Source organism: Panthera tigris, chromosome B1 (assembly GCF_018350195.1).
Source record: "Panthera tigris isolate Pti1 chromosome B1, P.tigris_Pti1_mat1.1, whole genome shotgun sequence".
Lineage (NCBI taxonomy): Eukaryota > Metazoa > Chordata > Mammalia > Carnivora > Felidae > Panthera > Panthera tigris.
The window spans coordinates 84,609,320-84,637,111 of record NC_056663.1 but is presented as its reverse complement, the minus strand read 5'-3'; the positions used below and the strand labels follow the sequence as shown (position 1 = coordinate 84,637,111).

The following is a 27,792-nucleotide window of genomic DNA, read 5'->3' as shown; positions in this document are numbered from 1 at the left end:
TAAGACAAAAAACAAAACAAAGCAAAACAAAATAAAGGGCTTGCACAATGGGGAATGCAGCATGACATTGGGGCAAAAGTCATCTTAAGTTGGCAGAATCCAGGTTGAAGTGATGAAGGATCAGCATCAATTCTCTAGCTTTCGTTGGCCTGGTATCTGAGTGCTCAAAGGGGTTTAGATCCTGTAAAGATAACACAAGAATATGCATCAGGTCAATCTTTACTTTTGAACCAGCACTGGGAGTTTTGTTGATAGAGTCATAGGCAGTTAATGGATATGAGCAGGGAACAGGTGCTTTCTGGCTGATAAAAGCAGTGAGGCACAGGGCACCTTACTGGCTTAGTCAGTGGGAATATGTGACTCTTGATCTTGACCTTGGAGTTGTAGGTTTGAGCCCCATGTTGGGTGTAGAGATTACTTAAAAATAATATATTTTTTAAAAAGGGGGGTTGTGAGGCCAAGTTCCAAACAGTCTGGACAGACCCCAAGGGATATGCACACATTCTCCCCTATGACTACTGCCCTACAGTAAACTATAGCTTTATTATAATACATTTACATTGCAGTTTTAATCCTACTCCCTTCACCCCCAAGAATGGCTGCCATAACAGTTTCTGAGAGGGGACATATAAGACCAAAAACTCCCCCTCACAACTCAGGAGAAGTCCTTTAGACGATTGGTTGCAACCTTAGACACTGCCCTGCTATGACCCATAACCCACTCAAACACAAAAAGAGAAGACAACCCTGAACCCTGGTGTCGTGGCCACCTCTGGGCCTGCCAGCTCTTCCATCTTAAGAGTGTCCTTTCGCTTAAACTGCTATTAAATTTTTGCTTAAGAATTTGGCTCTGAATTCTTTCTTGGCCGAACTCAAGAACCGAGGCCAGGTAATGGGACTCACCATTGCCATTACCACTGATTTATGGTCCCTGATATGATTAGGCTATCTCCTGGCCTGATAGTGGCTGTTGGCTCTTAAATGTTGTTGTTTGTTCAAAATTATTACCTATTGGGTAATAATAATAATAATAGTAATAGTAATAATTGTAATTCTTCTGTAATTTCAACATAAACCAGGAAGTTCTGTAAGAAATGTGCTTTGGGCAAGTAGTGCAGGTCAGACATAGTTGACAAGATGGTCAGGGGCCTAAAGTGACTTTTCTTGTGTCAAGAAAGCTATGTCTCATCTTTCTTTTTCCAGGGACCCTTAACTCTTTCCGCTTATGGCATTACATATGTTTTCCGATTAGTATTGTTCCGACAACTAAAAGTATAGCTAATGCTTCACATCTATCTGTTCTTTTTCTTTCACCAGAGATAATCACAATCTGAAGTTAATATCATTTCTGTGGATGTTTGGATACTTTTACTAGGTATATATGTATCCATAAATAATGTATGTATATAATTGGTTTTTTGTTTTGCAATTTTACCAAATAGTATTTCAATTAGATTTCTCCTTTTTTTTTTTTTTAAGTTTATTTATTTTGAGAGGGAAAGAGAGACAGAGTAAGCTGGAGAGAAACAGAGAGAGAGAGGGAGGTAGAGAATCCCAAGCAGCCTCTATGCTGTAAGTGCAGAGCCCGACACAGGGCTTGATCTCACGAACCATGAGATCATGACCTGAGCTGAAATAAGAGTCAAACACTTAACTGACTGAGTCACACAGGCACGCCTTAATTACTAGAACTTTATAATAAATAAGGGTATCCTTCTTTTGCTGGTGTTTAAAATGGTCTGGGTTATTCATGGATCTTTAGCCATCCATATGAATTTCAGCATCAATTAATCATATTCTATTAAAAAGTTCCTGTCAGGATTTGATTTGAACTGCATTTGCAGTTGAATTTAGAGACAATTTCCTTGTGGTTTTTATATCCAAAATTATTACAGTTCTGTTGTTTTGTACAGTTCTGTTGTTTTATACAGGTAACATTTAAGATTTATCCTGTTAAATGAATTGATTACCCACTATTGCTTTTTGCATCTCCCTCCTTTCTGAACTCCTTTTTTATCATTCTGCAGTATACTCTTTGGAATTCTTTCCATGAGGGTCTGTAAATGGAAAAGATTCTTTGTCTTTGTCTGAATATTTCTCTGCTTTGTCATCACTTTTGTAGTGAATACTGGGAGACACTACCTATATCTCTCTTCAGAAACAAAGGACTTAAGAGTGTGGGTGGCTCACTCAGTTGGGCATCCAACTCTTGGTTTTGGCTCAAGTCATGATCTCTTGGTTTGTGAGTTTAAGCCCCGCATTGGGCTCTGTGCTGCTGGTGCAGAGCCTGCTTGGGATTCTCTCTCTCTGCTCCTCTCCGCGCTCTCTCTCTCTCTCACTCTCTTTTTCTCTCTCAAAAATAAATAAAGTTAAAAAAAATAAACAAAGGACTTATTCCCTGAGCTGCTGGAGGTTCAGCAAGCTGACAAGTTTCAGCTGTCAGCCCTCTTCAGTAGTAGTCTAGCTCAGTGTTATACTCATTTTCCTTGTCAGCTCACATCTAATGACTATCACAGGTATATAAAGGTTGAGCCCACTTGCCTCAAATCTGAAGGGACACCCCAGATTCAAAGTTTAGGTCTCCATTAAAACTAGAGTGTAGGCCAGCTCTTCTTCTGTACATCCTGCTACCATTCCTTCCTCAGGAGTTGTTCCCAAAGCACTCCCCGATGAACTCTCTATATTCATCTCTGACGCAGAGGACCTCCAGAGAAACCAATTTAAGATAGTTGATGTTAGGAACGATTCAAGAAAATTGAATCATTCAACTTGAATCATTGGCCACATTGACTATCAGTGAGGACTTCCTCATTGGTGATAAATGTAGGACAGACAGACCTTGGCATGAGGGAACAGCACAATAGGTAAAGCTTTCATCAGTAGTTAACTGGGATGTATTCTAAAGAAAGATAATATACTAGTGGGTGCACTTAAGAAATATGAGGGAAACAATAATCTTAAGGGCAGAGGAATTGGCTGTTGCTAAGCAAAATCGATTCTTTGGAAAAAGCAAAACACTGAGATGGGTAATGGCTATTAAAAATCTAAGAGTCAAATCACAAAGCTTCTTTGGTAGCAGATAAAGAGGCTTTTATCTCCTGCAGTGGGAGGGGAGAAAAAGCTGAGGAACAGGCCCAGCACTAAATCATAAGTGTGGCAGAGCTCCAAAGGAGATTAACAGCCATGCAGCTCAGCTAGGTCGGTTATGCCAAGGTCAGAATGCTGGATCGTAAAGAAAGAAACCCTGATGCAGACAGCTGGGTTGTGATACCTGAAAATCTTGAATGCCTAGATTCTCCTGACCCCTCTGTGTCTGAACATGGCCCAACATTCCTGACTAGTGGGTACTGCCTCCATCACACACACCTTGCTTAAATACAATGTAGAGACTTCTTCCTCCTAGCACAACTAGTACTCCCTTTAGGATCTGTCCCTAACCCCCTCCCAGCCACTGGGTCAATAACTTGTCATTCTTTACAATGTAATCTGGCATAATTATTGTAATCACCAGCAAGGGCAGAGTGGCAGCAAGGAAGAGGGCTCTGACACTCAGAATATTAGGGACATGGATGAAAGTATATAGTGTCCCCAGGAGCAGAATGGATCCCCAGGCCGCAAACAAGGATCTTGCTCAGTGTGTACAATCAAAATAAGCCAAGGGAGCAGATGACCAGGAGACTGAGAACAATATTCCAATAACGAGTCACAATTATTTGCCCAGTTTTTAAGTCTCAGCCAGTTTTTGGATCTAGCAACCATGGGCATTGAAAGGGCTGCCAGACACCCAGGAGGAAGACCCTGAAACATCATAATGGTGTATACTGTAATAATTCACCCAGAGGGTTATTACCCAGAGGGCTCTTCACTGTTTTACTGGCTAACTGTATGTTAGGAAGACAAGAACATAAAAAGCTTCTCAGTGGATGGCATATGTAGGAAGTCACCTGCCTTCTGTTAAGCTTTACATTAAAGACATTTGCAAAACTGTAACACATACAACACTCTTGTATGTTTTCTATTAAGGAAAATATAACGCTTTTGTATAAATATTTATACTAAGATGTAGTAGATGTATTATTCTTTAACTGTTTATTTATTTATTTTGAGAGAGAAAGAGACAGAGCATGTGTGCTACTGTGCACAGAAATGTGGGAGGGAAAGAGGAAGGGGGGTGGGGAGAGAGAGAATCCCCAGCAGGCTCCACAGTCAGCACAGAGCCTGAGGTGAGGCTCTATCTCACAACTGTGAGATCATGACCAACCATGAGATCATGCCTTGAGCTGAAATCAAGAGCCAGACGCTTGACTGAGCCACCCAGGTGCCCCTAAATATATTATTTTTAATGAATTAATAAATGCTACCTTTTAATTTTTTTGTATGGTAAATATCAATAGATATAGCCCACATACACAAAGGTTGTTAGAATCCTCAGTTTTTAAGAATTTTTAAGGGGTCTTGAGACCAAAATGTTTAAGAATTGCTGCAACAGACAACCCCACCAGCCAAACCATCTGTGTAATCTTGGGGCAAGTTTCATAGTCTTTCTGCTCAAGGTTCCTCATGTGTAAACTCAGGAGTTAATACTACATATGTAAAGTAGAATGCCAGGAGCATAAAATGAAGTATAATCATTATTGATGTTATTCTGTTTTCTCTGTGAAATATAGTATCTGCTAAAATTGATGGAAAAAGTGATGGACGGTTGAGGAAAGGGGAGAAGATTTAATAACACCATATGGACCATGGGAATGACAAATCTGATTAAGAATATCTAGAAGGATTGAAGGGCAATTTTGAGAGCCTTGTGGAGGTTAATAACTTTGGATTCAGAATAAAACCATGATTGTGTACTCCCCCCCCCTGCCCCCCCTTAACAATATTAAGTCCACTGTAGAAAAGAAAAAGCAAGCTGTTGAATTAACAGTATTGGGAATGTTCCAGTTGGTTTGATGAGAAAGAAAATAAGGCAAATTGTGATTGATGTAATGAACTGCATTTCATAACCTGGGGCAAAAGGAATGGGAGAAAGCAGCGAGATAATCGATAGGGAGAAAATTGAAGAGCTGAGATTTGTGGTCTTCGTTAGGAGGGAAAATTGAGTGAGAGACTTCGTAAAGTAGGAGGATGGATAGTTTGTCTGAATTTTGGATTTCAGTGGTGGAGTTGATCCACCTGACCACACAACCTGGAGTGTGGTCATGAGAGTAGATGCCTGTAGTGGCATCGAGATGATCGATCCTGGAGATGAAAAAAATCTAGAGCTCAAGAGTATGGGTTTGGATGTTAATGTCATTCTGGGTGATGGCAGAAGTTGGAAGTCAGTTTCCAAAGTTTTCCATCAATAAAGTGTGGGTAAAAAAATAGCAGCAATGAAGGAAAAATGTAGCATTGCTATATAGAAAGGAGGAATAATTATCTGAATGACGTACTGGGGAACAACAGCACTGATCCTACTTCCTAACCAAGAGATACAGAAAGTGCAAAAATGAGCACCGTTCACTTCATAGAAATTTAAAGCAAGCAGCTTTTATAAGGGAGAGGATGTTAGGTTTCAATTAAGGGCAAGGCGGAACACACACTAAAGGTCCAGAATGTGGGAGAATTTGTTCACAAAAGAATGGAGCTCGGGGCGCCTGGGTGGCTCAGTCAGCTGAGCGTCCGACTTCAGTTCAGGTCACGATCTCACGGTCCGTGAGTTCGAGCCCGGCGTCGGGCTCTGGGCTGACAGCTCAGAGCCTGGAGCCTGCTTCCGATTCTGTGTCTCCCTCTCTCTCTGCCCCTCCCCCGTTCATGCTCTGTCTCTCTCTGTCTCAAAAATAAATAAATGTTAAAAAAAAAAAAAAAAAAAAAAAGAATGGAGCTCACAGTGGAATGTTAGGCATAAAAGATGCAGGTAGCAGAAAGTTTCCAAAAGAATTAGGCAAGAATTTTCTGTCCGAGTCAACTGATGCAGTGTCAAGTTTGTGAATTCATTTCCCTCTTCCTTTAGATTTCTCCTTTTCTGAAAAAATAAAATTGACGGGCCTTCCCCTTCCCTCTCCTTCTGCAACCCATTTTTCTTCTTCACTCAGGCATTCTCTTCCCGGCTCAGTCAAATCCTCCGCAGGAGTGGGCGGGCTCAGGGCGGAGCAAACAGAAGTGGGCGGGCCCTTCCTGTCGACGTGCTGCCGTAAGGGCGCTGCTGACATAAGAGGACATCCGGTCCGGCTTCTGTGTTGGAAATTGCTTCTCTCCGCCCTTCTTCGGTGTTAGTAGGTTCTTCTCCCGGAGTCCTGTCCCGCAAGTTGGATTTGCTGCAGCCGCGGGCCGGTCTCACGCTGTTCCCTGCCCCTCTGCCCCCGGAGTGAGCCCGGCCTCCCCGCGAGGGTGAGCTAGGTCGGCCTGGAGCGCGCGCGAGGGAGGGTGTCCCGCGGGCGGGTGATGGTTGTCAGTTCCCGAACCGCGTGGCACCTCCGCGGTGGCCTCTGGACGCCCCTATCACTCCGCTGGGTCCGATGATTGCGGGCTTTTCCCCCAAAGGCGCGCTGACCTCGTGCCTTTTTTCTCATTTGGTGACACGGGCCACGTTTTACAGAAGTCGAAACGGTACCGGAGAAGGGCTTAAAATCATCTAAGGCTGAGAAAAAAAATTCATTAAGTTTCCAGAACAAATTGGAGAAAAAAAATGGAGGCTCAACAAAAAATTCACCGGGCGAGCACGCCGTGATTGTTTTGTGAGTTCCTTTGGCAGGAGCAGTACACATTTTTTTCACCCTGTAGATTTTTGTCGTTATAAATCCTGAAAGGGTGATCTCCTGGGCTTCGATGTTACTTAGCCGACCACCTATTAAACCTCCTGGCCTGATTTGTCTGTATTTTTAAGTCGCAGCTTCCCACCCCACTTGGCTTTTGATTGGACATTTTAAGTTGGACATTTTGAGTTGGAACCCGAAGTAGGAAAGCATGAGTGACCTTAGTACATGTTGGTGCATGATTTTGCCCAGTTGTAATTGGCCCTTTAAATAAGAAATAGGAATTTCTTAAAGGTGTGATTTCTTGGAACTCTGTCCATGTATCATGGATGTGTTTTGGTTTCTTTGAAAAGAATGTTCATGCCTTCAGGGAGGTTGTCACAGTCACCAATGAAACTTAATCCTATCCTTGGAAGTTTAGAATTTGTAGATTTTTAGTTGGGCCTAGAAATATAAATCTGTATTTGTTAGGAATTTTTACAGTTGATTTTTGAGAATCACTCTTAGAGAAGACTTAAAAAGTACATATTTTGAAGAATATTAAATTTGAGGTTCATGTTTCAAAGCAGGTACATAGACCCATTCATGCCTGTGTCACTTCATTTATTGACTACTTAATATATACCAGGCAGGACTGGTATATAAACATTGTCAAGAAAGACAAATCCTCAGAGAACATGTCTTCTGATTGGATGAAAAGCCAAATAAAAATATGTTATGCAGTAAAAATCTTTTTTTTTTTTAAATGTGGTAGTTCTTTCAACTAAGTGATGAAAGATGAAAGCCTGTTTTAAAGTCCTTATTTATATAGGACTTTACGTGCATACTCCTATGTAATACTCTTAAACATAAATTTGAACTTTGTTAAAATTATGTACTCTAGAGAGACATTCATTTTAAGTTTTTTTTTTTTTTTCCACGTTTATGTATTATCAAGAGACAGAGCATGAGCATGGGAGGGGCAGAGACGCGGAAACAAGAATCCAAAGTAGGCTCCAGGCCTGAGCTGTCAGCACAGAGCCCGTCACAGGACTCGAACCCACAAACCACGAGATCATGGTCTGAGCCGAAGTCCGATGCTTAACTGACTGAACCACCTAGGCACCCCGATAGACATTCTAACATAAGAGTTGGAGGGCAGCTTGTAGAGTCAAAGCAACTATAATACTTTTAATATCTTTTCAGAGAGAGAAGTTTGGCTTTGCAGTTAATGCTGTCATTTGACTTGACTGTCAGATGTTTTGTTCAGATATTATATAGGAGAAGTAAGACTCGTTATACTTCAGATCTTAGCATCAAGTTGTCTGAATTTATAGTTCAAAAAAGTAATATAAGCTGGGTAAATGGTAAACTTTTTAATTATTTCTTGCTAATGATATGCCCAATAACTTTTTAATTTGGTACTGAGTAATTTTTAAAGAATACTTAACATCAGAGAAACTTTCTTTTTGTCCCTCAGTGGGAAAGGAAAACTTTTAGCTTTTGGGATAAATTGGTCTGATTTTCATATTTTTAAGAATTGTTTGGAAATGCAAATAAGTTCCTCATTTTAAAAGTCATCTATTTTATTTGAGATAATGTATATGTAATATTTCATAAAGACTTAAAATGTCCTTAACAGTCAAAATGACAGAGTTGAGTTTAAATTTTAAAGAGAGTAAAAAAAACCACTTCATTCTACTATTTTATTTAAGATAGCGAATACAACCAGGCATTTATATCTTCTCTGTTCTCTTGTGTAGAAAGAGCAGTAAAATGCCTAAAAAGAAGACTGGTGCAAGGAAGAAGGCAGAGAACCGCCGGGAACGTGAAAAACAGCTCAGGGCGTCAAGAAGCACCATAGATTTAGCTAAACACCCATGCAATGCGTCAATGGTAACAGCTTTTTTTGATATCTGTTGATGGTTGAAAAACTATATAATCTCTGAAAAATGCCTGAATAAAATTTTGCTGAATACATTGGTGCTGCATACATTTTATTGAATTTCAAATTTGTGTTTTGTCCCTTGTTTTTATTGACTCTGAGTAGCAGTGAGTGAGTTATTTAGTTATTTCCTTGGCTGCTGTTGGTGATAGATAGGAAACAGTAAATACTAGGAACTGTGATATTTTCTAGCTTTTCTAACCTTATATGCATTAACTTAATTTGTTCTATTAGTTGGAAGCTTTTCATTATTTCTCTTAGCACTTCTCAACTCCTATGATTTCTTTTTTCTAAACTTTTCACTTTTCTAGACCTCTCTTTTGGCTATTACCTTATTTTCCTGTGCTCAGTGGGTTAGTCTTGATTGTTTCTGGGGTTCTTTGGTCAAAGCGTTGAAAAGCGAGATTATCATGTGATTATAACCCCTTTCCTTTCTTTGACTATGTTTCTCTTAGTTGTCCCTTATTTCTCTATTTCCAGTCTTCTCTACTTTTTCTATTCCTGCTACTCCTCAGTCTTCTTTTGTTTCATCCAAACATATGAAATGCTTAATATGACTCAGTTCCACAAATGTTTCTTGTGCATTTACTTTTTGCCAGGTACATTTTAGGCAGAAAGATGGGGTATACATAGATGAGTGACGCAGCCCCTGTTTCCACAAGTTTATAGATCAGTTGTCTTGATGTTTGTAAGTGACAAATCCAAATTAAGTAACTTTAGGGAGAACTAGAGTTTATTGACTAACATGTAGTTGGGAAGGGCATGGATGTAGCTGGAACTCAGGGACAACTGGAACAAACTTGTGGTTCCATCTTTTGCTTGTGTTTCTTTTTGCTTATTAGTTCCATTTTCTCGTGTTGTCTTACCCCATTTGTTTGGGTTCATACATACTGGTAGCCTGTGTATCTCACATCACATAATGTCCTCAGAGAGGGAGAAAACTCTGATTGGACTTGGCCAGGTGCCCAGCCAGGGCTAACGTTTATGGCTGTCATCACGTGTGGGAGGGACCAGGATTACATAACACAGGACAGATGGTAGACACTCCCTTCAGGGTCATTTTTTAGAGAAGACGGATATGGAACAGACAAAACAAGAAATGACTCACATACATAAATATACATAGTGAAGGCTAGAGTTTGGTAAGTGTTGCCTTGTCGCAAATGTACAATTAAGACTAGGGTACATCTGGGGTAAGAGGTGATAAATTTGAGTGTGCTGATGGGGTACAGTTCATAGAGGAGGTGGGATCATCACCAGAACTTTGAACAGGTGAAGATTGTAAGGATAGGCTTTTCAAGGAAAAGTATTAGAATAGTAAGGCATGGAAAAGAGAGAGTAGAAGACATATTTCATGAATGACAGATCATAGCAACTTGAATCTAAAGAGAATAGGCTAGCAAGGTTTGAAAGTGTTTAGGGACCAGATTGTCGAGAGCTTTTAGTACCATGTTTAGGATTCTAGATTTTCTGGGAGCTTCATCATACTGTGTTCTGAATTTCTTATGTCCATTCTGTAATACGTGTCTGACTAAAAAACAATAACAACAACAAAGAACACAACCAAAGCACAAACCACTGCTTTATTTATTTCACCTCTTGTGGAGATACCACTTCTTGCTCTGTGTGGTATGCCCAAGAACATATCTTTATTATTAAAGTATGTATAGATGCTTGTTTACATGGGTGAAGTTGGAGACTTTGGGAAGTGTTAACTTAAATTTTAACATGAAAAATAAGGTATTTTTTATAATGCAAGTAAATTTGTAGTTTTCAGTCCGTAGAAACTTAATGTTCTGTTTTTATATTTTATAGGAATGTGACAAGTGTCAGAGGTAAATATTTATTTCTTTTTATATGTAATAACAGAGATCTCTCACCTTTTATCTGATAGTGACCCTATTTTAAAATTTTATTTTACATGACAAGGCGGCAGAAGAATAGAGCGTTTTGCTATTTTTGCAATTCTGTACAGAAGTTACCAATTTGTGCACAGTGTGGTAAGTATATGATACCTAAGGACATAATGCCTTTTTTTTTTTTTTTTGTAAATGTTTGTTTATTTTGAGAGAGAGAGGGAGCGCAAGCAGGGAAGGGGCAGAGAGAGGGAGAGAGAATCCTAAGCAGGCTCCACCCTGTCAGCACAGAGCCCAACACCGGGCTCAATCTCACAAACCCATGAGATCATGACCAAGATGAAACTTAACTGACTGAGCTTAACTGGACGCTTAACTGACTAAGCCACCCAGGCACCCCTATATGCCTTTTCTTTTATCAAACATTTGTTTTGTAGTTGATCAGTTTGATTCTATGGGTTTATCATTGTTTACAGTAATGTTAAAACTTATTAATGAAATAGCAAATTGTTATTTGGCTTGTCAAACACTATCACATCTTGATTTTGTCTCTCTGATACGTTATAACATTATAAGATCAGATTTCAGATTAATAACATTTGGTGATCTTAATTTTTAGTTATACTAACTTAGTCTTGTTGATATCTATTTGTATACTTTTTTTAAGTTTTGATTCCTGCTGAAATTGCCCACAGTATCTTAGACCATTGAGAATCATTTTATTCCACATTTTCTTGGTGCCAATTTTTTCTTTTTGGCACTTAGCATAGGATTCTTGAGTTTCCTCATATGTTTTCCCAGGTGATTGCAATAGAGTTCCTAAGCCATGTACTCAGTTGCCAGGTGTAAGTGAAAACCTTTATTCAGAGTAAATGATTATTCAAAGTAAAACTAAATGGTAGTTCATAGAACAACAAGGTCGGTGTTTCCAAAATAGTCTTCCACAGAGTACTTGAGATATTAATAGGTGTTTCTTAAAATAATGCATACATTTGAGAAATGCTGTTTGTTTCATGTCTTTGTTTCCATCTGGAAGATTTCTATTACATACTTTTATGTTTAAGGTTCTGAAAACCTCCAGTAAAGAAACCTGATTCATTTTATTCATGCCATACTTACTTCTCAAACTTTTGTTTCAACAAATGTCCCGTTTGGGTATGGGATAATAGTTTACGGTAGAACACAGTTTGCGATATGCTCATTTAAATGTGTTTATGTATGATAACATTGCAGAAAATTAGCAGTGTTTAGGGCTATATCCCTGAATATTTCTAGTGTAGTTTTAATTTTCAAAGAGGCCATTTTTTTAGGTTTATATAAAGTTAATGAACCAGGTAAGTTGCATAATCATGGTTTGGTTTGGTTTGAGATATTCTGTGGAAAGAAGTAAGCAATAACTTCAAACCAGACTGTTTTTATTGTGAATTACAGACTGTAAAATTTATTTCAAAGCATATCTTTTTAAAATCTGTATTAATTCGGGGCGCCTGGGTGGCGCAGTCGGTTGAGCGTCCGACTTCAGCCAGGTCACGATCTCGCGGTCCGTGAGTTCGAGCCCCGCGTCAGGCTCTGGGCTGATGGCTCGGAGCCTGGAGCCTGTTTCCGATTCTGTGTCTCCCTCTCTTCTCTGCCCCTCCCCCGTTCATGCTCTGTCTCTCTCTGTCCCAAAAATAAATAAAAAACGTTGGAAAAAAAAAAATTTAAAAAAAAAATAAAATAAAATCTGTATTAATTCATCTGAAAATTCATAAGATTTTAAACTACTGATTGTTAGATTACAAACTCTAACCTGCAGTTTCTGATTTTTAGTACAAACAGTAATTAGCATATAATTTTATCATGCAATACATTTTTATAGATTTACTAATAAATTTCTAAATTTTTTTTAAGTTTATTTATTTATTTTGAGAGAGAAAACATGAATGGGGAAAGGGCAGGGAGGAGGAGGTGGAGGAGGAAGAGGAGAAGGAGGAGGAGGAGGTGGAGGAGGAAGAGGAGAAGGAGGAGGAGGAGAGAGAATCCCAAGCAGGCTCCTCACTGTCTGTACAGAGCCCGATGTGGGGCTTGAACCCATGAACTGCGAGATCATGACCTGAACTGAAGTCGGATGCTTAACCGACTGACCCACCCAGGCTCCCCTAATAAATTTCTAATCTTAAAAGATCTGATTCAGGTTAGATCTCAGTTATATCTAGCTTCTTTTTTTAGTAACATAAGCAGTGAACTGCTGCTTTCTATCCATTTTCAAATTATTTCCATAGGAATTTAGGCTAGATAGAAAGCGGAATCAGTGAGTACTTATGTGTACTACTTTGCAAGGCTAATAATGCACATTTGTTTCTTTACTAGGGAAAACCAAGTGCATGATGAAGTCTTCAGACTGTGTCATAAAGCATGCTGGTGTTTATAGTACTGGCCTTGCAATGGTGGTAAGTTTTTTGTCTTCATCTCTTAGACTAGCGGGTTTCCAAGGATAAGAAGTCTTTGTGACCGATGGTGATTTTTTTCTAAATAGCACTGCTTTGTCCTTGATTAAGTCAATCTGGAGTTTTTCTGGATTATCTATGGAATGTTCTTTGTATGATTTTCCTTTAATATCCACTTGTTTTTGATTGCTTCCTCTTTTCTTTTTGGAAAACATACAAGAAATGGAAACTTATTTAAAGTTGACTTAAAAATTCATTTGTCCTCGGTACCTTTCTAGAGTGTCTTAATCAGACTTCATAGAACTCAGCACTTAACTATACTGAATATCCTTCTTAAGCAAGGTTCAGGCTTTGGTTACAAGGTAACCTAGTTTCAAAAGAACATAACATTAGTTTTTTTATAGCTTTACATTTCAAAAAAAAAAATACATATTTAACATAGGCTTATACATAATTTCCTCATTAGATGTAGAGTTTTCTAAGGAAATTCATTGTTTAAAATACAGCCATACCTTAGAGATATTGTGAGTTGGTTCCACTGGATGGCTAAGTTGGTTAAGTGCCTGATTTTGGCTCAGATCATGATCTCACGGTTTGTGAGTTGAGCCCTGCTTTGGGCTCTGCACCAACAGTGTGGAGCCTGCTTGGGGATCCTCTCTTTTCCTCTCTGCCCCTCTGCCACTTGCGCAAGTGTGCAATTGCTCTCTCTCTCAAAAATAAATAAACTTAAAAATAAAGGTTACGTTTACACTATACTGTAGTCTATTAAATGTATAATAGCATTAGTCTAAAGAGACATTTTATGTACCTTAATTTAAAAATATTGCTATAAAATGTTAATCATCACCTGATCTTTCAGGGAGGGAATTGTAATCTTTTGCTGGTGGAGGTTCTTCCCTTGATGTTGGCTGCTGATCAGGCTGGTGGTTGCTCATGGTGGGGGTGGCTGTTACAATTTATTAAAATAAGACAGCCATATAAAGTGCTGCATCAGTTGACTCTTCTTTCACGAATGATTTCTCCATAGCACGTGACACTGTTTGATAGTACTTTACCTACAGAAGAACCTCTTTCAGAATTGCAGTCAGTCCTCTCCAACCCTGTCACTGCTTTTAAACCAATTTTTTTTTATTTTATTTTTTTAACATTTATTTATTTTTGAGACAGAGGGAGACAGAGCATGAACGGGGGAGGGTCAGAGAGAGGGAGACACAGAATCTGAAACAGGCTCCAGGCTCTGAGCTGTCAGCACAGAGCCCGAGGTGGGGCTTGAACTCACGGACCGCGAGATCATGACCTGAGCTGAAGTCAGCTGCTTAACTGACTGAGCCACCCAGGGGCCCCGCTTTTAAACCAATTTTATGTCATATTCTCAGTCGTTGGCTGTCATTTCAACAATCTTCCCAGTGTCTTCATCAGGAGTAGATTCCATCCCAGAAACCACTTTCTTTATTCGTAACAAGGAGCTTCTTATCAGTTCAAGTTTTACTGTGAGATTGCAGCAATTCAGTCCCATCTTCAGGCTCCACTTGCTATTTCTACATCTACAGTTACTTTCTCCACTGAAGTCTCGAGCCCCAGTAAGTTATCTGTAATGATTGGAGTCAACTTCTTCCAAATTCCCATTACCGTTGATATTTTGATCTGTTCCCATGAATCACTAATATTCTTGAAGGCATCTAGGATTGTGAATCCTTTTCAGCTTTTCAATTTAGTTTTTCCAGATCTATTAGATGAATTACTATCTATGGCAGCTATAACCTTATGAAATATATTTCTTAAATAAAAAGACTTGAAAATCAAATGACTCCTTGATCCCTAGGTTGCAGAACAGATGTTGTGTTAGCAGGCCTTTTGAAAACAACATTAATTTCATTATATGTCTCCATCAGAGCTCTTGAGTACCAGGTGCACTGTCAGTGAGTAGTAATATTTTGAAAAGAATCGTTTTTTTCTGAGCAGTGGGTCTCAACAGTGGGTTTAAAGTATTCAGTAAACTATGTTGTAAATAGATGTGCTGTCATCCAGGCTTTCTATTTCCATGTATTGAGTATGGGCGGAATAGATTTAGCATAATTCTTAAGGGCCGTAGGCTTTTCAGAATGGTAAATTAGCATTAGCTTTAACCTGAAGTCACCAGCTTTATTATTAGTCTCTAATAGGAGAGTCAGCCTGTCCTTTGAAACTTTGAAGGCAGGAATTGACTTCTCTTCTCTAGCTATAAAAGTCCTACATGGCATCTTCAATGTGGGGCTATTTTGTCAACATTGAAAATCTGTTGCCTGGTGTAGCCACCTTCATTAATTTATCTTAGCTGTATCTTCTGGATAACTCGTGGCAGCTTCTATATCAGATACTCTTGCTGCTTCAGCTTGCATTTGGATGTTACGAAGATGGCTTCTTTCCTTAAAGCTCATGAACCAGCCTCTTCACTTGAAACTTTTCTTCACCTCTCAGCCTTCGTAGAGCCGAAGAGAGTTAGGGCCTTCCTCTGGATTAGGCTTTGGCTTAAGGGGATATTGTGGCTGATGGGATCTTCTATCCAGACCACTCAGACTTAATCCATATCAGCAATAAGGCTGTTTTGCTTTTTTATCATTCATGTGTTTATTGGAGTAGCACTTTTAGTTTCCTTCAAGAGCTTTTTTTTTGTGTGTGTGTATTCACAACATGGCTGAGTATCTGGCACAAGAAGCTTACTTTTGGCCTGTCTTGGCATTCAGCCTGCCTTCCTCATGAAGCTTAATCATTTCTAGCTTTTGAGTTAAAAGTAAGAAATGTGCAACTCTTTCACTTGAACACGTAGAGGTCACTGTAGGGTCATTAACTGGTTTAATTTCCATATTGTTGTGGCTCAGGGAATAGAGAGGCCCAAGGAGAGGGAGAAAGGTAGACAGACAGCTGGTCGGTAGAACAGTCAGAATACATACAACATTTACTGATTAAGTTTGCTGTTTTATATGGGCACAGTGTGTGGTACTCCAAAACAATTACAATAGTAATAACAAAGATCAGTGATCACAGGTCACCATGACAGATAAAATACTAAAGTGAAATATCATGAGAATTACCACAGTGTGGTGCAGAGACACGAAGTGTGCAAGTGCTGTTGGGAAAATGGCACTGATGGTGCAGGGAAGCCACATACCTTCAATTTGAAAAAAAAATTACACTATTTGTAAAGCATATAAAAAAATGAAACGCAATAAAATGAGGTATGGTGTAATTAAAATAGTAGTGCTGTGTGATGGATTTTACTCTCTCTTCCTTTCAACCAATTTTATGTATTCTGTTGTGTGATTTTATGCTCCGGTGCAGATTTCATTCCATGAGGAAGGCAATAGTCTTTCTATGTCAAACAGATGTTTTATTTATTTATTTTAATTTTATTATTTTATTTAATGTTTTATTTAATTTATTTTTTTAATGTTTTCTTTATTAGAGAGAGAGAGACAGATCATGAGCGGGAGAGGAGCAGAGAGAGAGGGAGACACAGAATCTGAAGCAGGCTCCAGGCTCCGAGCTGTCAGCACAGAGCCCAATGCAGGGCTCGAACTCACAAACCGTGAGATCATGACCTGAGCCGAAGTTGGACACTCAGCTGACTGAGCCACCCAGGCACCCCAGATATTTTATTTATAGTAACTTCCCAAGAACTTAATTTTCCATCATGAAGCAGACCTTAATATATTCCATGTGTGCATATCTTAAAGAAACAAGAAACTAGACTTATTCATAAGGATCTTGTGAATTCCTCTTCATTTTAAATATAGGATTTTCAGTGTTATCTTTATTCATAAATCAATGTAATCTTCCTTGGTAGCTTGCTTATGCCCAAATTTATTAAACGCTTTTAAAAAAATTCGCTAAATTGTAGGGGCACTTGGGTGGCTCGATTGAGTGTATGACTCTTTGATTTCAGCTCACGTCATGATCCCAGGGTCATGTGATTGAGCCCCGCGTTGGACTCCACACTGAGTGTGGAGCCTGCTTGGGATTCTCTCTCCCCCCTCTGCCCCTCTCCCTGCTTGCACACACACTCTCTCTTAAAAAAAGAAAAATTGAAAAAAATTCACTAACTTGTGTGAATGTGAATGATTGTTTGTATAAAATATTTCAATAGACTCCTGTATCATTAGCTTTACATTCTAGAAAAATGATTTTCTGGGAATCTTCTAATTGTCTGTTGAAATTCCCTCTACCTTCTCTCTTCTTGACCCTGCTTTGCCCTGGGAGCCTGACCTGTGTGTATGGATTGGATCAGTGGCTTTCTTACCTTATGACTTCACTTGGGTTCACCCAATGGGAGACCTTGGCAGGAGGCCTGTAGATGGGAGGATAATAAAATCTGGGTGTTTATTCTCCCTCGCTCACTCCCTACCAGGTTATCCTAGTTTGGGCATGATTTGGCCACAGTTTCTCTCTATATGGCTATATAATCCTCTCCATACTGGTTGTTTCTTAAGATTCTGGTAACTCCTTCCGCTCCCTTATTTCAGGCTCAGGGGTGGTAACTACATCATACTTTATGTTTATTCTAAGCCCTTCCTTGTCCTTTGTAAATTATTTCTTTTAAGCTTTTAAACTGTCCTGGATTATTCTGTATGTCATCTTTTTGGTGCTAGAACACTGAATGTTCCAAGAAATGTATTTGAGGATTTGCAATCCACAGTGGTAATCCATATTTACATCTCAAAAAACATCCTTCCTATTTGCTCTTTATGGCTTCTGTTACAGAGTCTTGAATGCTAAGCACTGAATTGAGGTTCAGAACACCGTGGTTTAAATCTCAGCTCCACTATAATTTTGCTCTGGGATTTGGAGTTAAGACTTGGGCCACTGTTTATTATCTGTAAAGGAAAGAACATCTAATCCCATTTTCTTAAGATTCATTCTAGCAATTAATATTCTGTAGATGTCATTGTGTTATTGAAAGGTATAGTTGGTCTATCTTGATGTAGAATTGGAGAGTCTTACCCTGTTTTTTAGTTTTATATATTTTATTTTCTTTTTTTCCACAAAGAAATGTAGTAATGATTTAAATCATGAGTTGCCTTAACAAAAAAAGATGCTGGCAGAAGTTTAATATTTTTTCTCAGTTACTCCAGAAAAGCTATGTAAATTACTGTATAAATGATTCAGGAAGGAGTTTTCTTAATTCAAAAATATTTCTACTTGAAAAAATTTCGTTACTGTGATTGCTGTAGATAAGAATGCTTAAAATGTGGACTCCAGACATCATTTGAATTAGAATTCAGTTTGAAGGCAACACTTGTAGCTCCGTGACTTACTTTAATGATTAGGATTAGGCTTAAGTATATAGTTTCCACCTTGCTTTTTCTTTTGATTTATAGACAAATTTTGTATATTATAAATAGTTGTTGGTGAAGTAGTTTAATTTTGGCTTAGTGTAAACAAAATTTTTTTTTGTTTACACTCTTTAATTTTGGCTTAGTGTAAACAAAATTTTTTCTTTAGTGAAGCCCCCACTATCACTGAGGGTTGTTAAATTCCTAAACGCGTACAATTTTGATGGTTGCCATTGGTTAAACAACGGTTGCAGCCAGGCAAGTGACAAAGATTCATTTTTTGTGTGTTCCTTGGTTGCAGGGTGCAATATGTGACTTCTGTGAAGCTTGGGTTTGCCATGGGAGGAAATGTCTCAGTACACATGCCTGTGCCTGCCCTCTTACTGATGCCGAGTGTGTGGAATGCGAAAGAGGTGTCTGGGACCATGGTGAGTGATTACATATGAGCAATGAACTTCACTGTAAGAAGGGCTGACTTTGACACATTCTGGATGTTCTTTTTGTGATTTTTTTTCAGGATACTGTCAATCCTGACTACTGTTGTGGTTACCAATTTAGTTGGAAAAGGGATTTATACTAGCAGTAATAGTCACTGTTAGGACTGCTTATGTAAGCCAGTAGGGAGGGGAGTTACAGGACCGCAAGTGTCTGTAAGCATTGCAAGTAGCCAGGAGATAGTGGGAGCCTGCTTTTTTATGGTTCACTTTGGCAGTTTTCATCGAAGCCTTTACCAGAACAAAAACTGCTGTGTCATTTTGGTATAAATCTGAAACAAATTGCTTTCTTATTGAGCAGTGTTATGGGTATGAATTTTTTAATTGAAGTTTATCGTTTTTACATTTGTGGGTTTTATGTTTTCATCCAATAGGAGGCAGAATATTTAGTTGTTCCTTTTGTCATAACTTTCTCTGTGAAGATGATCAATTTGAACATCAAGCCAGCTGCCAGGTTTTAGAAGCGGAAACATTCAAATGTAAGTTTTTATAAATTAGATATCCTTTGGGGCGCCTGGGTGGCTCAGTTGGTTAAGCGTCCCAACTCTGGGTTTTGGCTCAGGTCGTGATCTCTGTGTTCCTGAGTTTTGGTCCTACGTGGGCTCCATGCTGACAGTGTAGAGCCTGATTGAGATTCTCTCTCTATCTCTCTCTCTCTCTCCACCTCTCCCCTGCTTGTGCACACTCTCCCTGTCTCTCTCAAAATAAATAAACTTAAGAAAAAAAAATACACTTAAAAAAATTAGATGTCCTTTGTACCCAAGATTCTGAGTAGTATTAGTGTTAGACTCTGGAGCGCCTGGGTGGCTCAGTTTGTTGAGCATCTGTCCTACTCTTGATTTTGGCTCAGGTCGTAATTCCAGGGTCATGGGATCAAGCCCCACATTGGGCTCCATGCTGGGTGTGGAGCCTGCTTGAGATTCTCTCTCCCTCTGCCCCTCCCCAGCTCACACCTGCGCTCTCTTTCTCTCACATTAAAAAAATATATAGTGTTAGACTCAATGAAAAAAGAGTCTAGTTTTTCATGCAGCTTCTTGTGGACTGTAATTCAACTTACTATCTATTTTCTGTTTTTAAGAAAAATTCAGAACCACATAGTCTGTTTTTTTTTTTCAATAGGGGTGCTACTGGCATCTTGGTTGGGTGAATTCTTCGTTTTGTGTTGATCAGGCATTATAGGACTTGTAGTTTTCCTAGTACAGAGTATTAAATGTCATTTTTACTTCCAAGTTATTGTAACAACCTCCACTCCCAACCCCACAAAAACCCCACACACATTTCCAAATGCCTTCAAGTAAGTGATACGTGATATTGCCCCTAGTTTGTTCCAGTTAGTTGGTATCAGTGATTGTTAGACAGGAGTATGCATCAGAAACATCTTGGGGGGGGGGAGGTTTAAAAAAGTATAGGTGCCTAGGCCTCATATCTGGAGAGTCTGTCTTTGAAGTTTGGTAGGTTCAGGCATGTATATTTAACCTGCACACATAAGTGTCATGTACCTTCCAGTTTAAGAACCCAGTGTTACCAACTGGGTATTATCAATGGTATTACCTTTACAGATAGATTACAATTTATTTCTACTTTTTGATTCTCAAAAGCTCAAGATTTAGAGTCAAACATTAAATTCTCCTTACTGGTTATGTGATTTTGGACAAATCACCAAACCTTTCTAAAGTTCAGTTTCCTTATATATTAAAGAAGACGCTAATCTCTTTTTCAAGGAGTTAATTAAAATGAGAATCCGTATAAAGTGTTATTATAGTACCTGTTACTTAGAAAGCCTTTATTAAATAGTAGATACCATTATAGGAAAGGCTGAAATTCCCCAGATGGTCACTTCCTTGAATTTGGTTCTTGTTTTGATATGAAATGCTCGTCTCTGTATTCTATAAATTTAAAGTTGATCAGTTGTCAGTTTTAATGTGTATATAAATACATATGTAATTCTTACAGTGTTCCTATAGAAACTCTCAGAGGTTAAAGAACATCTCAAAGTATATAGCATTTTTGAGCCATTCTTAGGTTTCTGCAAAATGTGTAATATAAAATTGACTTACTTTATTTGGGGCTTGAGAGCTTTGTGTATTTTGTAGCATTTGAACCCCAAAGATAGGCAGTTTTGAGTGATAAGACTATTATTTCATCAGGAAGTTTTAGTGATTCAGTAAAAGACAAAGGAAAAATACAAAATAGACTAATTGACAGGATTTTAAGATAAATCTGTCAATCATGTCTTTGATACCTGATAATTAAGGTCATTCTCATTGCAGGCTTACGGGTGTCTTTGGCTTACTGTAATTTATCTTCTTTACTTTTTTTTTTTCCCTGTTGCTTTATTTTTTTTTTGCCATTCTTTCTTTGCAAGTTGCCATTTAATGCTTGTTTTTAAGTATTTTCTTAATCATACACGAAGGTGTAGCTTGTTTCCACCCCCTTATTGGTCATACCTCATTATTTATAGGTTTTACCCTATCCTTATGAATTGGGAGATAAATTTTTTTAAATGCTTACCTGCATAATTGGTGGTAAGGGTGTTTTGTTAAGAAAAAACAAAACAAATATGTTGACTATTTTTATAAATAACTAAAATGGCTTGAGGACTTCTAATTTAAAATGGCTTGTTATCAGCAGGCTTTGAAGCATCCCAACCTCCTGTCCTTTAAAATACTCTGGGAGCACCTGGGTGGCTCAGTTGGTTAAGTGTTCATCTTGTACTCAGGTCATGATCTCATGGTTCGTGAATTTGAGCCCCACGTTGGGCTCTCTGCTGTCTGCGCAGAACCTCCTTAGGATCATCTGTCCCCTTCTCTTTTTGCTCTTCCCCCAAGTGTGTGTTCTGTCTCTTTCTCAAAAATAAATAAGCACTTAAAAAATAAATAAAATACTCTGAAGACATGGAAATAGACTGAAAATGAAAACCATTCCTAGTCTAAGAAAGTCAGGCTATTTTTGGAATCTGGGAGAAATGCATTCTTTATATAAAAGTCCAAGATTGTAACTCTTGGGGAGAGAAATAACTGGGCAGTTAACTGGAGTGCATGTGTATGGGGTTGAGGTAATTAGGGAAAGGATAGTGGCAGGGCCATATTCCATCCTAGTCTGAGTTCCCAGAAGAAAAGATAAGGGTAAGATAGGCAACAGCTTGTCTTTGTGGCATGTCAAAGACTCGGGTAGTGTGGATAGGAAAAGATTCTATATTGGAAATGCCTGGTGTACGCTGGGAAATTGGGTAGGGAGCTTTGTACTTTCAGTATGTGTTCTGGCTATGTATTTGAAAGAGATTTATAACATTTTAGTTAAATATATCCTTTTCTTTTGACTGAATGAAAAGGGAAACAGAAAACCCCGCCTGGGCATATCTTCAAGTGGAAATGATTGAGAGTGCAGATTTTTTCCCCCCACAGACTGAATGAAACAGTATGGTTGTTATTGGAGTAATTAGGTATACCTGTTTATACCTAATATAGTTAACCCTTGAACAATATGAGGATTAGGGGCACCAACCTCTGTGTAGTTGAGAATCTGCATAAAACTTTTGACTCCTGCCAGTAGCAAACTGTTGACCACAAGGCTTAACGATAACCTAAATAATGGTTGATTAACACATATTTTGTGTGTTGTATGTATTATGTCATATATTCTTACAATAGAGCGAGCTAGAGGAAGTAAAATGTTATTAAGGAAATCATTAGGAAGAGAAAATACATTTAAAGTACTGCACTGTATTTACTGAAAACATTTGCATATAAGCAGACCTGTGCTGTTCAAACCGTGTTGTTCAAGGGTCAGCTGTACATAGTAAGTACTCAGTTGATTTTTAACTTTTATTATTAGCACATAGGACAAATAATACATATCCAACTGAATTATTGGTATTGCTGTAGAAAAAAGCAGGATAGTGGGATAGAAGCAATAATAATACACCTATTTGAGAATCATTTCTGATAAAAAAAAAATACTTGCCTGTTCAGATTAAAAGGGTTCCCCATGAACCAGGCAAAATTAAATAAAAGAATTCCCAAATTAGCAACATCTGGTCAAATATTTGAAGTACAAAGATAGGCTTTCTTTTATTTGTTTTCCTTTTTATTTTTTCAAGAACTCTGAATAAAAGTTAATAGTTTACATTCAGGCTTTATTAGGTTACAGCTTAATTTATTTTCTCTCTATACCTCTGGTACTAATTTTTTTTCTTCCATTTCTAGCACAGTCAGTATGTGCCAGGTATTCTGCTTTTCTAATGTATTTGTACTTACGTTTAGGTTTTTCCTCAGTAATTACAGAGAATAACCCAAGTTAACATAGTTTAACGAAAATAAGGATAAAATATTTTGGGATTTTTTTCCTATCTTTTACTGCCCACTTGAGCATTACTCTCTCTTCATAGTCACCTTTTCCACCAGAAGTATTCTATTCTCTTATCAGACATTAGGCAAAACATAGGAATAGTCTGCACCATTAGAAGTCCTATATTAATGGAGAAAATGATTCTTTATAAAATGTAAGCATTATATGATTAAGGGAAGAGCTTCAGCCAAGTGTGGGAAAAAGGATGTCTCATTGCAAGTTTTCTAAGTATAATTAAGTTTGCCATCTCCTAGATCTGGAAAAGTGGAAGGAGATTGTAGAATAATTAGCACCGTACTAACTAAAGAATGCTGGGTATGTGCAGTTTGTTCTTTTCTTCTGGCTGGGGATTCCATCTCATTTTTATATATCCTCTAGGTTATACTGAGACAGGAAAAAAATGTTAATAATCTAAGTGCATCAAGTATAAATCTGTGGAAAATAGTGTTTTAATTTCAAATTTGAATCTGGACATTATGTATTTTCACCCATAGGTGTTTCATGCAATCGACTTGGTCAGCATTCCTGTCTCCGTTGTAAGGTATACTGGTCTATTTTTTATTTTTTGATTTTGTTTTTAATCCCAGGACTTTTCCATCTTGGATTATTTATAGCTATAATTAATCTACAAGGGTCTTTAAACATTATGTAGCTTACTTCTTTTATTTTGAAGATTGTGAAATTGAATTAAGAAAGCTGAGTGACTTTCCAAAGGTCATCTAGTTGGCTTGTCTTAGGGTTGACACTAATGCACATGTCTGCTGAATCTTGGCTCCTTGTTTCTACACATTATACACATTACGTTTTATGGAGAGTATTCTGACCAAAATGTTGAGAGTATATTTTAATTAATATCAAAATTCACTTGCTTAGGAAAGTTTAAGTAAAGTGAAGATTGCCATAATGTTCCATGTCCTTAGATCTTGTGTCCAGCATTTCTGTTTGTCAAAGATCAGGTGCACTGATTCTCTTCCTGTCAGAAACATTTCCCTAGTTCTTCCTTCTTTTCCTAACCCTATCTCTTCATTCTCTCCCAGCTTTGCTCCCATTTTACCAAATGGCTTTCAAGTGTTGTCTGTGCTGTTCCCTCTGCTTTAGATCCCTTTTCCGATTTTGCTTACCCTACTGTACCTTTATTTTCCTTCAGATCTCAGCCAACACTCCATGTTTTCCAGGAAGCCTTTCCTGAATCCCATATCCAGTTTAGTGCCCCTCCTCTGCACTTCCCTTTCAATGCACGGTGTCTCGCAGTTGCCTTTCTACTTGTCTGTGTCCCCAGTTAGTTGTATATTTGAGGTTGGATAGGCTAGTCACCATTATGTCACCAGGGGCTTTGTGAATGCTCATGTGTTTATGAATGAATAAAGGTGTTTATACTGTCATACCCTGTGTATAGTTTCTGTCTTATGTTAGGGTATAGTTTAGAGGGTCCTGGCAAAGACCATTTCCCTTGAGAAATTTAAATCAGGACCAATCCCAACAAAACTCTTAATCTTTACCCTTAACAAAACTGTGTCTTTAAAGTTCCTTGAGATATTGAATGATAATTTTGTGTATTTTTTGAATTATTTATTTACGTGCTTATTTTTGCTTCTCCTATATAGGCTTGTTTCTGTGATGATCATACAAGGAGCAAGGTGTTTAAGCAAGAAAAAGGAAAACAGCCTCCCTGCCCCAAATGTGGACATGAAACTCAGGAAACTAAGGATCTCAGCATGTCAAGTAAGGTTCTTCTTAAAATACCAATGGAGGGATTTTGTTTTCTTGCTTAGGCAAGATTTATCTCTTTTTTTCTCTATTTTTGTTTTTGCCACTTCTTCCTATTTGAAAAGATGAATGTGTTCTCTTAAGCAAATGGAATTTTATAGGCTTTGAAAATTTTTAGGTGAAGTTTCTCAATTTAACTTAAGAAATATACCATCATTCACTTTGATATTTGGCATTTGACTCAGTTAATGACACAGTGAATACTGAAATTTAAGACCAAAAAGAGTGATTTTTCCATTTCTGCTGAAGCTTTCCTTGTTAAATAATTGAGTAGCTATAAATCTTTAATATTTGTGTGCTGGTAGTCTTCGGTACTTGGAAGTTGGAATTCATTCTGAAGTTTTTTTGTAGGTGTGTGGTATTTGAGCAGCTATACTTACAATGTAATATATCATTCTTATAGGAAATTGTTTTGTGGTTTTTATATAACTTTTCTGTGAAAGAATAAGACTACTGCAAACATGCTTATAGTAATGCAGCTCACAGTTTTATTAAAGAGAATTTGACTCTTTACCAAATACAGCAGAATGGAACCATAATTCTAAATGACTCTGACAATACTTTTGTTTAATCAAAGGTGTAGTTGTACAGTGAGGTAGGATTGATCATTTGCTGGTTTTTTGCACTAAACTATATTGCTACTTAGGCAGAAGAAATGAAGGGCTTTGTCTTGAAGGTCACCAGAATTCTAAAATAGCTCTTTTAAGAAAAATGTAATGACATGAAATCAACTGTTCTGTGATTTGAAAATAGAATTTTAACCCATCAAATGAAGGGCATTTTAGTTTTTAACATGCCTTATTTGAATTAGATTTGGAGAGTGCTCTTAGTCTTACTTTGTTTTCCAACTTTTTCTAGATTTAATGAAATGACACTGTTCTCTTTATTATTTGTTATATATGGTATGTGCATCAACTCTGAGTAGGATAGAATTGATTGTTGTTACTAAGGTCTCCATTCTTTCCAGTTAAGGGAGGAAATTAGGAAAATGGGAGTAAGAAGCAGCCAATCAAATGCATGTAATTTTGTATATTGTAAAGGAAAGTGTTCCGATTCTTTACATCTTCACTGTCCTTTACAATATACAAAAGATGTAAAGAATCGGAACAAAGTGCCACGTACATATCTGTCTTTTGTAGCACGCTCCCTGAAATTTGGCAGGCAGACTGGAGGTGAAGAAGGAGATGGAGCTTCTGGGTATGATGCCTATTGGAAAAACCTTTCTTCTGATAAGTATGGTGATAGCAGCTACCATGATGAAGAGGAAGATGATGATGAAGCAGAGGATGACGAAGAGGAAGAAGACGAAGTAGGAAAGGATTCAGATGCGGAGCCGTCAGATTTGTTTACCAATTTGAATTTAGGGAGGACCTATGCGAGTGGCTATGCTCACTACGAGGAACAAGAGAACTAGGAGAGCTGCTTGCCCATGGGTGACTGTGTCTGAGAGGAGCCAGGATATGTGTGCTTGATGAATTGAGTGTGGGTGTTCAGAAGTGCTGTGCAAAAGACTGGTCACACTTACAGGAGCAAGGAGTAGGGCATAGCATTTTTATAGGAACTGATAATCAGTCTCATAGCATAAGAAAAATGAGTTCCAGATGTTAAGATGTGTATTGATCCAAGCAATTGAAGCATCATGGATGGGATTTTTGCTGATTTTAGTAATCAGTAGGTTATGCCAATTAGATACATATACAGGATAAAAGAACAGGATGGTAATATATTCGTTGGAAATTAAATTGTTGTTTTTATTAAAAAACACTGCTTATATTCGTTTTGTCTGATTTTGTAAAATGTGATGGGTTAAATGAATTACTGTGTTTTTCCCTGTAGGTCTGCAGGATGAAAGTCAGATGTTAAGTTCTAAATTTTCATTAAATATTCATGTTATCTTAAGTAGTCGTGATATGTATGTTTTAGCAGTTGACTCATTTCATTTTTTCTAAACAATGTATGCCCTGAACAGTACCTGTTATTAATGCCTAAATGTATAGACCAAGGTGAGTACATAGCCACTTTTCAGAGACACACGGACAGAAATAGTATTACTACACAGACATTTCATGTATTTCTCTTTGAATAAATATAGTATTTCACTTACATACTTTTGATATTTCTCATTCTCCATTTTTTAATCATTTTGGAAAGCATTCCAATGTTTATGTAGAAACTGCTTCATTTTTTTGTGTACTCTGAAATAGGTAGCGGAGATTAATGGTGTGGTAGATGCAGAGTTACGCAGCCAGACCCCCAGTATCTGTGGTGAGTGGAGAACAGGCATTTGGCTGGCGCAAGTTCAAGTTGTACACCTTGCACTGGCAGTGAACTGGGCTGGTGTGGGAGGGAGGAATGCGTTAGTGCACTGGCTGGCATTTGAGAAGTATGGAGAAAATTGTAACTGTGAGGACAAAAAGGTTGTATGGCTATTGCTAGGCCATTCTTATTCTATAGAAACGTAATGAACAGCTGAGGGCAGTAACAGGCAGTGGGAAGCCAGGTGTGAAAGCCAGAGGCCCCTGGAACTAGTTTTTCATCTCAGCCTGATGGCTGAGAAAACTGAGGACCAAGCCCAGGATTTAATAGTCTGTCTGGATAAAATTCAAAGACCGTCGCCAATCAAGGCAGGTCCGTTATGCCAAGGTCAAGGCACTTTTTGGGAAAAGCCAGGACCCCGACAAGTGAGGTGGAGGCACCTGAATGGATGCTGCTAAAGATGTTTACTCCGCTGCCTACTGAACTTTCTGAGCCTACAGTCATGCCCCACCCTTCTCTGGTAAGGTCAGACATTCCCATTCCACCCCCAAGCTGGCTGGCAAAGCCGAGCTCTCCCTCGATAACAGGTGCCCCCTTCAGGACTTGTCCTATCTCCAGGTTACTAGGCCTTGAATTAGGGCTAAGCAACACTCAGCTGGAGAGGTACTGGGCTTGCAGAGAA

General features: G+C 38.3%; 1 protein-coding gene and 1 long non-coding RNA gene across 5 annotated transcripts; one reads left to right on the top strand and one right to left on the bottom strand.

Annotated features, from left to right (window-relative positions):
* Positions 1 to 32: 32 nt before the first annotated feature.
* LOC122237950 lies at positions 33 to 24,355 on the bottom strand. Its single transcript, XR_006216761.1, has 3 exons — positions 24,219 to 24,355; positions 17,214 to 17,261; positions 33 to 181 (listed from the first exon to the last, which is right to left on the bottom strand). It is a non-coding gene; the product is annotated as an uncharacterized LOC122237950 (long non-coding RNA).
* Positions 6,197 to 26,922, top strand: ZNF330 (zinc finger protein 330). Of its 4 annotated transcripts, none has more exons than XM_015541910.2 (10): positions 6,197 to 6,375; positions 8,474 to 8,606; positions 10,471 to 10,490; positions 10,585 to 10,655; positions 12,861 to 12,940; positions 18,548 to 18,674; positions 19,115 to 19,219; positions 23,582 to 23,628; positions 24,692 to 24,809; positions 25,994 to 26,922. In XM_015541910.2, exons 2-10 carry the CDS (start codon positions 8,487 to 8,489, stop codon positions 26,266 to 26,268), a joined length of 963 nt encoding a protein of 320 aa, XP_015397396.1. In that variant the 5' UTR covers positions 6,197 to 6,375; positions 8,474 to 8,486; the 3' UTR covers positions 26,269 to 26,922. The 4 variants fall into 4 exon arrangements, with proteins under 4 accessions (XP_015397396.1, XP_007091843.1, XP_042839789.1 ...); XM_007091781.3 differs by having other exon boundaries at positions 6,198 to 6,366; XM_042983855.1 differs by lacking the exon at positions 6,197 to 6,375 and adding an exon at positions 6,453 to 6,585.
* The last annotated feature ends 870 nt before the right edge of the window (positions 26,923 to 27,792 follow it).